At 42.1% G+C, this 12,338-nt stretch overlaps 1 protein-coding gene across 23 annotated transcripts in view; it reads left to right on the forward strand.

The window, feature by feature from the left end:
* Positions 1 to 12,338, forward strand: part of MAGI1 (membrane associated guanylate kinase, WW and PDZ domain containing 1) — a 355,922-nt gene that overhangs the window by 299,191 nt on the left and 44,393 nt on the right. For all 23 annotated transcript variants that reach the window (XM_056334845.1, XM_056334846.1, XM_056334840.1 and 20 more), the window contains one exon: positions 711 to 1,331. In XM_056334845.1, coding sequence (XP_056190820.1) covers positions 711 to 1,331 — 621 coding nt within the window. The remainder of the gene's footprint in view (positions 1 to 710; positions 1,332 to 12,338) is intronic.

The following is a 12,338-nucleotide window of genomic DNA, read 5'->3' on the forward strand; positions in this document are numbered from 1 at the left end:
CTGCCACGCTGCTCACCCCCCTCTCCCAAGCTGCTTCGAGGGAATGGGCGGAGGAATGGGCTAGTTTGCATTTCCCGGTGTGGAGACACCAAGGGTTGATTTTTTTTTTGCCAGAGATCAGGCCCAGTACGATGAAATCCTGTTAAGATTCACCTGAGGTCACAACTCCTCACTTGCAGGTGGAGCATCACAACATTAAACATCCCTGTGTTGCAGCCCCAGTGTTAAAAAACGAGTCATAACTTACCTAATATTTCAGGGTAAAGTATGTCTGAGACACAACACATGGCACCATATTTGAGCAGTTGGTATCTGACACCTTTTGTTGTAGCTCTTACATGCTCCCAGTTTTGTTTCTGTCATATATCAGTATAGCACAGTGTATAACAGTGAGAGCTGGACTTTGAAATAGCTGTTAAACGGGCCATATACCATCATTTGAATTTATTAATTTTTTGCATGAGCCAATTCCATTTTCACTTTCAAAAACGTTCATGTACATAAAAGCTTTATGCAGCGGATCCATTGTGTACAGAGAGTTCTTGCCTGCCCACGTGTCACCACTCCTTTTCCTTGCAAAGGTACTTAAGTGCTGCTATTTATGAGCGGTACCTGTGGATGCTGTAGATCAGCTCGCAGGCTTTAGTCCTTCACCTTGCCAGGGTGCACAAAACGTATGTGTTTGGAATATCTGTCTGTGTCCTCTGCAGGGGACGTCATAGTCAGTGTGAACGATACCTGCGTGCTGGGGCACACTCATGCTCAAGTGGTGAAGATCTTCCAGTCCATCCCCATCGGTGCCAGCGTGGACCTCGAACTGTGCCGAGGCTACCCCCTGCCCTTCGATCCCGATGATCCCAACACAAGCCTGGTTACTTCCGTGGCAATTTTGGACAAAGAGCCGATCATTGTGAACGGGCAGGAAAATTACGACTCCCCGGCGAGCCACAGTAGTAAAACAGGGAAAGTAAATGGCACAAAGGAAGCGAGACCCAGCAGCCCGGCTGAGGTCTCCTCCAACGGACCCCATGGTTACCCCAATGACACGGTCTCTTTGGCATCTTCGATAGCAACACAACCTGAACTCATAACTGTGCATATAGTGAAAGGGCCTATGGGCTTTGGGTTTACTATAGCAGACAGTCCTGGTGGGGGCGGCCAAAGAGTGAAACAAATCGTGGACAGTCCAAGGTGCCGCGGCCTGAAGGAGGGTGACCTTATAGTCGAAGTCAACAAGAAGAATGTGCAGAGCCTCACTCACAACCAGGTGGTGGATATGCTGATTGAATGTCCTAAGGGAAGCGAAGTCACGTTGCTGGTGCAGCGAGGAGGTAGGTTTTCCAAACTGCTTTAAAATACTTATTCTGGAAATTTTTAAAAAATGCATGCCATGAAAGACCTCTCCTACCGTAGAAATGGTTTATTTTATTTAGATTTCTAAAAATCTGTAGAAATGGTTTATGTCCTGAAGTGTAGGAACTGCCCCAAGCTGGCAGTTGTCAGGTCACACAGATGGTTAAAATAATTTACTGTTTGATGCTGTAAGTGTGTGGGGGGAATATCCACGTAGTTCCCACGCACACGTGTACTACACACGGCTTCTGGTAATGCACTAAAGGGCAGTATGGTTACACCGTGACTTACATAACGAACCCTGATCTCATGTTTGTTAAACTTAATTGTTTTAAATAGAACATGGACATTTCTTGAGCCGTTTTGGGAGATGGAAAAGGCTGGCAATACATTCTGTAATTTGCGGTGTCCAAAATCAGATATCTAATGACTCTTCACTGTGGAAGGATAACACCTGGGTTTCAGTTGGGAGTGAAGGAGGGAATTTAAACTTCTCCAAGTTGTAAGCAATTGAGATGTTACTTCTGGGCATGTGTATTTGCTGTGCAATCAGGAACTGAGCCCATTTTTGGTTGCATTGCTGAGAGGCCACCAGCAGGTACAAAACCCACCCTACGGGGGGCAGTTTGTCTGCAGCCCACATGGGAGCACGGATGGTAGGTGACATGTCAGCGGGGTCAGTCCAGCCGCAGGAACTCCTCCCCGGCACAGAGTAAGTGTAAAGTAGCCTGAGGTAGCACACCCCGCCTCTAGCACACTTCAGTCTGTCAATTAAAATTCCTGGAAGAGTTAGCATCAAGTCTGCAGGGCAAGTCCAGGTCAGCTGCTGAGTGCCAAGTCAAGAGCAGAGGGGTCAGCTCACCCCTCTGCCCTGGCGCTGGCAGCAGGGATCTGAGGGGGGCAAACCCCGGCCCCGCTGCGCTCCCTGCCCCACGCTGCTGTTTTTACGGCCAAATCACGCATCGGTGCTCAGCACCTTGCAGGGATTAGCGTGCTGCCAAGGCAGAGTTAAGCTGACAAGTAGGTGCTGAACACAGCCCCCAGCCGGCCCTGGGAGCAGGATTTGATATAAAAGTACTTTTCTGATGCCTTTTCTAAAGTGTTTTGGTTGTAGTAAGTTAGCAACAAAAGCTGGTCCGTTTTAATGGGGGGCAGGTTGCTTCCTGAATTTACAAGTCTGGTTTGTTGTTTCTAAAGACCTATTTCAAAGAATTGAGGACATTGACTCTGCAATTAATAACAGCCCTGGAGAAAGCACTACCTTTCTTATACTCCTTCCTTTCCAAGTGCTACTGCGTTTTTCTGTTTTGATAGTAAATTAAAAAATAGAGAACAGAATATATTAAGAATTCTCTAATTTTCAAAGTGTGAGTTCCTTAAAGACTTTCAGTACTAGAGAGGTTTAAAAAATGCACTGCGTTCTCATGATTAATATATGTATTATGGAGAAAATATGGTTGGAAGAAAAATAGCAGCTATTATTAATCCTCCTGGTGAGCACATATATACCTGGTAACACCATACATTAATTATTTGAATTGTCACTGACATTTAATAATCCTCCTTCGCCTTGAAGGCATAATGAAAAGATCCGATGAGGGAATAAAAGCATAGTTTTAATAAGATAGTAAATAGTTCCCTGGTAATCTTGCTGAATCTTTCTCTCTCTCTCTTTTTTAAAAATTTAATCTTGATACTAACTACATGTTGTGCATTTGCTGTCACCTTCATAGATACCGTATCAATCTCCTTGAACTGCCTCCCTCCCTCCCTCCCTCCTTCAAGATCCTGCCATTTCCATCTCAGCATAGAGCACTTGCAGTTCCAAATCTCATGTTTTTGTAGTACAGGACTCAGAAACTGTGGTGGCCCTGGATCCATGCTTAGTCATTGAAACATGGGTTTTGTTCACATCCAGAAGGCTGGACCAAAAGGCGCTCCGGTTGTGGCACAGAAGCCAAGCGGAGTGCAGGCAGTAGTAGCCCCAGAACCAGTAAGGTTTTAAAGCTTGTAAGATGAAGTTGGCTAAAATGCACCCAGCACTCAGTGGTGCTGGCCTTGGGTCCTCTCTCCCATAACTTTACCTCGTGTTACCCCCGCAATGCCTTTTATTAGAAGTACTATCCCTAGACGAGGTGCTGCTAATTATTGTGGTCCGATTACAGAAACATATTTGGTTCCAGTGTCTGATAAGCTCCTTCGGGGCTCTTGAAGCAGTTCTTTAGCTTCCCTGTCAGTTGTCCTTTCCTCCTCCTCCCTCTGGTGTCCAGTGAAGAAAATGCGCAGATGCTGTCAGGCATCCTTGCATTAGCCTAACATTTGCATTCAGTCAGGCTTTGCATGAAGCATCCCTGCAACACTAAGGCTGGTGTTCAGAGCTGTCGAAAGGATTTGTCAGAAGTGATTACTAATCAGGCAGAAAAATACCAGAAAGGGATGTGTAATATATGGGAAAAGCTCTGCCTGCTCCAAGCTGCTGGTACATTCCCAACAACAAGGTTTATTGTTAAAATGCAAACCCACAGCCACTGAGAGCAGCCTGTAAAATATTTACCGCAAAGTGTATTCAGCTGTGGGTGCGGGCGAATCCTGCCGTTGCCTTTGAGTGAGGAACAGAAGGATGGTTTCAGGAGGGATGAAGCTGAAATGCCCCCTCTGTGTGCTCAGCTTGCTCACGTGTCATCTGAAAATCATCTGCAGGACTTGTACAAGATTGCAGCAGGGCAATAAATGCATTAAGAGGGGGATGATGTCGGGTCATTGAGATTTTGCTTTTCAGAGGCCTCACAGAAAACTTGCCTTATCTATGTTCTGATTTATTTATTTTTTTAATTTCCCCCTTTTCTCTTCCCCTCTCTAGGGCTTAATTATATTATTGCTGTTTTCCTTTTTCACCTATACGTAGCGCTGGATAAAACTCACTGAGCATATCCCATCATTTGCACTTCAGCACTCGAGGGGTACAGAAAGGATGAACTCGGAGCAGAAGCAGGGTGCAGAGGAGCTAACTGGGCTGGACACAAGAGCAGATTGGAAAAGCTGCTTTTACTTGGCAAAATGAAGGGGCAGAGGGGACAAAATTATTTCTTGAACTATTAGGTAGGAGAGAGAGAAGATCCTTAAACCGAAGAGTTGGCTGAAGAACAACTGGGTGTTGTTCAGCTGTGAGTAATTTAAACGGGAATAAGAGCAAAGTGCCAACCCATTAGAGCCTGTAAGTCAAACTGGAGGAGGCATAGAGGCTTTGCTGTCTGAAGGTGAGGATCAGCAGGTCTGAAGGGGATATGACACGGTGCCTGCAACAGCAGAGGGCATGTTTGATAACCCAGCAGGGCTGTTCAGGGGCTGTAAATTAAAAAAATAGAGTAAACCAGCGCTACTGGTTTCAAAATGGAGAATTAAGCATATGTTTTTGTCCCTGCGCTGCACAATGTGATTACATATTTCAGTTATTTTAAAGAATTACTGTTAATAAGGCCACAAAAGGCACACCTTTATTTTCAATATTTGTAGCTGGAAAGATTCTTTTAAACTTGTACCTACTGAGTACATAAAGGACTTTTCTTAAAAAAAAACGACAAAAAAAAACCAACCAACCAAAACCTCAACCACAAAACAACCCAAAACAAAAAGGCAAAGAAAGAAGGTAATAATATTTGCCATTTTAAATCCATTTGTCATTGAACTCTTGTCTACACACAGTAATTGAAATAAGCAGTTCTCAAATACTTTTCCATTCTGCGCAGATTCTATTCACAATAAAAGCAACATTTTGTCAGAATAATTTCCCTGCTTCCCAAGGGACTTTTGTTCTGGGAGTTTTGTCTGTGTTGGACAGGTGGGGGGCTCTTTCAGAACAAGTTATTCTGTAAAAACTACTGTGCTGTGTTTTTTGGAGTCACCAAGATCTAACATTTGTTTCAGTGAGCACATTTCTGTGTCCTATTGACGTGTTCCGTGAATTACCTCAGATTAAAGAGGATTATTTTTTTTCCCCTTTTTTTAGGTCAGTCTTCAGTTCAGGTCATCCAAAAATATTGTGATTAGTTTGTCTTCAGTTCCAAGAATTAAGCTGAGCAGTTTTCTTCCAGGTTTGAATGGACAGTTTCCCTTCAAAGCTTTCACAGTTAGCGCTGACCAGCATCTTTATTCACCGGAAGGTCGAAAATAGCATAAACCTTGAGCCTGATCTACGTAATCCCCTTGAAGATGTGTTTCCACTTTGCTCCAGATCAAAGTAAAAGCACGCAGGTGAAATGTCACTCACATGTCATGTGCAAACCAGTGGAGTTTCTAAGAGGTTACTCTAGTGCCAAATTTGCATCGAACGGGGGGATGGAAATCCATCTTCTGAAAAATAAATGATTATATATTAGAGTTTTTAAACTAAATGTGTTTTATGGGAAAAAGAACCATGCAACACTTACCTGTCTAAATGCCTGTCAGTGGGTGCTTGAGTCTTGCCTCCATGTAAAAGCAAAGTCTATAGTAAATCCCTTGTTCATGGTTCAGTTGAATGAGGATGTTAGTGGGGAGCAGTGAGGGGGGGTGGGAATGGGGGGGGGTCTGTGCCAGTACTGCTCCTTTCTTCCCTGACTCAGTGGTCTTAAGAAGGTCCTTGTGATACATAGAACTGCAACAAAGATTTGCAGCAATGGAACAAAAATACAAAGCTCTAAAGCAATAAACCTACCAAGTCTCCTTAGCTAGATGGACCTTCCCTTGCTGTTTCAGGGGTGCTTTTGGCATGTGAAGGTAATTAACACTTCTCTGGACTCCAACACTTCCCATGGAGAGGAGTTAATTCCTTCTTGTGCTGCAAGTGCGTGCTGAAGTCAACTACTCTGGACTTGAAGGTGATTTCTGTAGCCTAAAATGGAAAGACATTTTTTTTTCTCTCTCTGTTTACATTGTGCCCATCCATTGAAACATCACATAGTAATATAAAGATACGTGTCTTTTTCTTTATGCTGCTTACTGCAGCTTCAGGCTCGTCCCCCCAGCCAAGGTACAAGATCCTGTAGGCACAGTAGGAAAACTTTACAAAAAATGTGACAACTTATAATTGTAAGCACATTCTAACAGTATAATTGAAATCAGACTGCTCTTTGAGATCTAAAGTGTCAAAATACAATGCTCAGGCATAAATGAGCAGTGGCATTGAGCATTAAATATCTGAGCTGAGTGAAATCCATTACCACTGCAGGTTTCAGAGGATGTGTCCTCACTGCTCCCGCCTAGGTGTCTGTCCCACCACAAACACCTATTAGTCTGAACGTTATAAGCAAAAATACTTTCTACTTGTTTATCAAAATCCTGTTCCCCATGGAAATGAAATTTTCCCTTCCTGTCCTTACCAGAAGTGTTGGAAATGGATCATTTAGTGGTAAGAGCCAAAAAAAAAAAAAAAAAAAAAAGGGCAATATCTCACAGTGTTGGAATTAGAGTTCCTTTTCAGTTGCTATCCCTAATGATGTAAAACCATGGTAATTAGAGCTGCAATCAGCTATTCAGTGCAGACTTGAACTCTTTTGAACAAGACACTCACTTCTGTTTGCCCTTTAGGCTTTCAGCGAAGAGCAAGTTGAAAGTCATGCCACTTAAGCATCTAGCTGCCAGAAAATTTCAAACTGTCTTAGCAGCTGCTGAATTGGAGAAAAAGTGAGTCCAAACTGCATTTAGGACAAAAATCACAACCTGGGAATCATCTGACCGTTACCACAGAGCGCGTTTGCCTGTGCCAAAGCTTCTGGAAGGGGAAGAAAAGTTCACCATTTTCAGCAGCATTTTCGGTTCCTAATACAGAAGGAGCAGAGGTTTATACTGAGGTCTTTGTCCTGTGTTTGGATTCATAGGAGCCCCCCTGAGCCCCACCTCAGAGCACAGAGCTGACAGTGCCAGTCATTGTGCACGCCACCTTTACGGCTGGTTTTCTTGCTCTGCTCCCCAGCCCAGCGCATTGTGGCAGCATCTTCCCTCGGCCGGAGCAGGAGCAGATCCAGATCCTCTCTGCCATCTGGTGTGCTCAACTGACCTCTACATTTTTTAAAAACCCCATTTCAAGTCACCTCTTTTTTCCTTGCCTTACCTTCTTCAACCACCACTAGCTACCGAAGCTCCCAGTACCTTCTACTCGGGTATCTGCATCAAACCTGTTTGTTGCATCTCTCAGCAATGGATGTGTCACTCAGTACAGGTTATTTGGAGCTGTCCATCCAGAAGTAACGGGTGGGGGGTATTTTTGATAGCTCATAGGCACCCCCAATAGTGATTAATATATGTATACTATATAATATAATAGTACATATATAATATCTACTATTATAGTATATTTTTAGATAATAAATTGTACTTTAAAAATCAGACTCATAGTATGCTTAAAGAAATATATGTCCACATGTAATGCCAAGATTTATTTTTCAAGTTCATTCCTTTGTATTCCAAGTCTATTACTTTATAATTCCAGAATTATGGATTTCCTGATTAAATTGTGACTCTCATTTGGCATTTAAAAACCTGTCTTTTAATTGTTTCCTCTTGTTTATTTTTTACTATTTCCTTTAAAGAGACTTGCCTGGGAAGAAGGGAATAAGATTAGTAAAGTTTGTAAGTTGGTCTACAAACTGCATTAGAAATGAAATGTTTTTAAGATGCTTTGCATGTTACTTTTCCATTTTCTGAAAACAGACAATCCTAGTAAAAACACATTGCTAAAACTTAGGGCTTTAGGTGCAGGGAAGGAGCAGGTCTAGGGGAACCTTTAGTTGGGAGTCGCTGCATCCTTTGTTTCCAAACCACCGAGTCACTCTATTAATTCTTTTCTTTCTGTTGAGTGGGATTCTATTCTAACAAGGCCAAAAAAGGCTGATGAGACTTTAAAGCAAGTTTGATGTCACATTTACTATTCTCTTACAGCCTTATTCTGATTAGGGACTAGTATATCAAGGAGCTGATACAAAAAGCAGTTGAAGTCAGGAAAAGATGAAATAAAGGAAATGTTACACATTGTGATATTTTTAATAAGAGGTTTGAAGTTCATACCCCTTATTAGAATTGCTTATGTGCATGTTTTTTCACTCACTGTGCAAGTTAATTTTCCTCCAAACAGCTCCAGAGTGTTAGATACGCCTTTTTGGGGCAACACTCTGTATTGTTATGCAGCACCATACACTGATCACTGGTAATTGGTTTTGTAAAGCAAGCTAGCAAGAGCTTGTTTTCTCTTTGTGATAAAAATAAGCTGAATTTAACATTTAAAATCAGGTCGTCTTGTAAATAATGTAATATTTTGGGATTACTCAGTGTTTTTCTGCTTCAAAGTGCTTTACAGGTGTTAATCTTAGTGACATTAGCCGTTTGTTTTTGATGATCTGAATTTACAAGGTTTGGGATAACTCTGCTTACCAAAAGCATGAAGGGGGAAATTTTGGTGCTGCTGAAGTCCATGGCAAGGCTCCCATTAGACTCCAGGAGGCAGCAGGGTTTCACCAAGGTTTCGGATGCCTACAAATGCCTGCAGCCACAAAGGGTAATTGTCAGTAGCTTGTTCAGACAACAAATAGTTTGATGCGCGTTACTAATGTTCATACAAATAGTGCATTTGCGAGAACTAATTAATTAGCATTACCAGGTCGTGCCAGAGTTTCTCAATGCAAGGCATCCAGATGAAATAGCAACAAATTCAAGTATCAGCCTGAAAAAGCTCAAGCGCTTAAAGATCCTACATTAAGTTCTCAAAATTCCAGATACAAAAAGACCACGTCAGAGTTCTTTCTGTCTTTTTATTTCAAGCCTCTAGTATTCATATCCAATTGCCTTTCCTAAACCCTTGGAGGCTAAGAAACTCCCAAAGAAAGCACAATGTCATATGAGCACCTGATTCCAAAACCAACAGCTTTAGAATATTACAGTTCGATGGTACAGGCGAATCAGCACCGCTGGTATGTGGACATTCTAATTGCCTGCAGAATTCCAGCTCTTGCTGGTGTGATACATGCAAAGTGCTGACACTAATCTGTTAGTCATTTGAGGCACAAGTGTTTTCCCCTCAGCTACCCTTCATTAACTCCATTTGCACTGATTCTCTTCTAGAAATGAGTAAGCAAATGAAGAGGTGCCTGTGAAATCTGCTTTTTGGGTCAGCATGAGTTTTACATCAGTTGCCCTGCATTTCTGTGGCAGTGTGGCCTATCTATGCTATAGCTTGTTTTCCCCAGATATGTGTGTCATCTGAGCTCCAGAGTCGCTTGGAAAGGTGAAATAGGATAGAACAGCTGCTGATTCATTGCTTGGCATTTTGTTACATATTTTGCATTAATTTCAAGGGCTGACATAATTTCCTGAAGTTTTGCGATATTTCAAGAAGCATGCTTTATGGCCACGAGGAAACCTGTACTTCAATTATTAAGGAGGTGAGCAATTAACGTATTTGGAAGAACGAAATAATGTCAGTTTTGCGTAATCTTGCATGCTGACAGCACGCTAGTGGTGGTGTGCACATTATGCGCATGACTGCCTTTCTGTGGCAGGGAATCTAGATCTGCTTTAAAATCAGTAAGAAAACCAAAGCATTTGCTGAATGCTGGAAGAAAAAAAAAAGTCTGAAATCTTCCCATCAGGATGTTTTATTGTATGAACCACGTTATCTTGCAGAAAGCAGTAGGCTCTCAGCTGAGAACAAAACAGGAGATTGCTTAGCAGATGAAAGGTGAGAGCTCTGAAATTCTTCCTAAAGGCTTTTATTTCTCCCTAGCTTGAGGTTTTCAAAGTTGGCGCTTTTTTCCCCTCTTATGTTTTGGTTTTGGTATTAAATGCTGAAGTGGTGTAAGTAGAGCAACACAAACCCACACAATGTTGTTTTCTATCAAATGTGATGTGATGTAACACAAGGTGGCACAGCAGAACCTAATAGCATGCATTAGATAAGGCAGATGTAGCTAGAGATGTGCCTTCCACATCTTCATCGGGATTTGCACAGAGGGAAACAGAGCAAACTTGGAGCAGTGCAGCAAGGGGGGGTTTATTCTGCCCAGCTTTTCCTCCTACCCTTCCATACTGACTGTGCAGCATTTTGGTGGGCATGTACTTGTAGATAATGAGGTTTTATCAGCCACGTTGCAGGTAGGTGCGGTGGCTGCTGCCCTGATTTGGCATTATAATAACCACCCATAACAGAATTACTGAGGTATCAAAATTCCAAGAAAGGTCTTTGTTTATCAATAATTAAACATTTGGAGAGTCATTAAAAGCAATAGCAGGTAGGCAAAACTGAGGAAGAAGGATGGCTCTGTAATGGACTAGTCAGTGGTTTTGTTCTGAGACAGGTTGGTTTTAAATATCTATCCCCGCATCTCTACGTGCTTCTATTCTGAATTAATTTTTTTCCCCATTCTGCATTGGGATTTTATGTTTATTCGTATTTACTTTTTCTTGGTCAGATGGACTTATTTCTGTCCTTGTGATAGTGATTAGGACAACACTAGCTTTAGGACCCTGTTAAAGCTGTGTCTTTTGTGCCAGAAGACCTGCAAAGTACCGTGAGTTGGACTGGAGAGGCTGGCAGGGGCTCGTAGACCAGCCAGGTTTGGCAGAGGAGGCTGAGCATCAGGGGGATAACAGAGCTGACCGGATGCGGGGGCAGGTCAGGGTCCTGCGGTGGGGGCACGTGAAGGTGATGTTGGTAGGGATGTGGCAGGTGAATATCTATCCCAGAGGTTTTGACTCCATCCTTATCCTTAAGGGTTGGTTTCTGAGATGTACAATCACATACTTTGAAGTGTGTTGAGTTACTAATTTATTTTAATAAAAAAACCCTGTATTTTCAATCTAATACAGTTATATTTTGTGAAAACATCTGCAAAACCATTGTTCTCTAGTAATAATTTTCTGTCTTCGTGTGCCATGTGTGCATGTGCAACCCCCAGGTCTGAATCTGGCTAAGTATTACATAAATATTAACTTATTATTAAGGGATGTTATTTATTAATAGCAGCATTAAACTAGTGCCAAGAGGGCCCTATTTGTAGGCATCCACTTTGTGCAGGCAGCTCTCCAAAGATGAAATATGAGAATCTGCCATAAGCCACGCAGATCTGAGGATGGGGATTTACACCTTTTAACAGTGCTGTGCTAAGTCTGAAGACAACCACCCTCACAGAGCAGGACAAATACAGGTGTGACAATAGCAAAATGCGGTTTCTCTTCTACCACTGTCCTCCGCGCTGAGCCTGGAGTGGCCCCTGAAGTTGGCCTGGAGGTGCTGTTGCCCTTCGGTACCCACATGGCCATGAAGGGGGGTGGGACTCAACGTCTTCGAAATTGCAGCATGCCCAAAAAATGGTGAGATGTGCTCTAGAAACCTTGCAAATCATGGATTTTGTGGGCTTGTGGAAAAGGGTAGAGTAACTTCATGCATATCCACACATGTATGCTTATGTGTGTGAAAAAATAATACATGTGTGCACACACATATATCTATGTAAAAAGAACATAGAGGTTTCCTATTACTTTCCAGTTCTGGTATTTGCCTTCTCGAATTCATGAGGTTTCAGAAATGTATTGTCTGTGTACATATTTATTTAAATATTAACAGAGATTTTCATCTAAGCATATGACTCCAACAGCCCGAGCATTAGGAAAAACTAATTTAATGAGCTTCAAAATACAAATATAAGAATTGCTGACATGCTTATAACCATAAGTTAGATGGGTAATTGTCACACTAATTCTCAGTCTCTTCATTATCTTACTGTCTTGGCATTACCATGTGTATCTTACTACATAGTTAAATTTATATTTGACTAGTCATTAAATAGCATTTTATTAGCCTATGTCTTCTTTACCGCTTCTAAGATAAATTCTGGTTTGAGATGCTGAAAATACGACTGAGACTTCAGTTATGAAGAATTGTTTAGCATCCTGACCAAAAATGAGTAGTTGAGACTAATGCAATTTAACATCTTTAGAGAATCTAGAACTGAAATTCT

The sequence above is a fragment of the Falco biarmicus genome, chromosome 4 (assembly GCF_023638135.1).
Source record: "Falco biarmicus isolate bFalBia1 chromosome 4, bFalBia1.pri, whole genome shotgun sequence".
In the NCBI taxonomy this organism is placed as follows: Eukaryota; Metazoa; Chordata; class Aves; order Falconiformes; family Falconidae; genus Falco; species Falco biarmicus.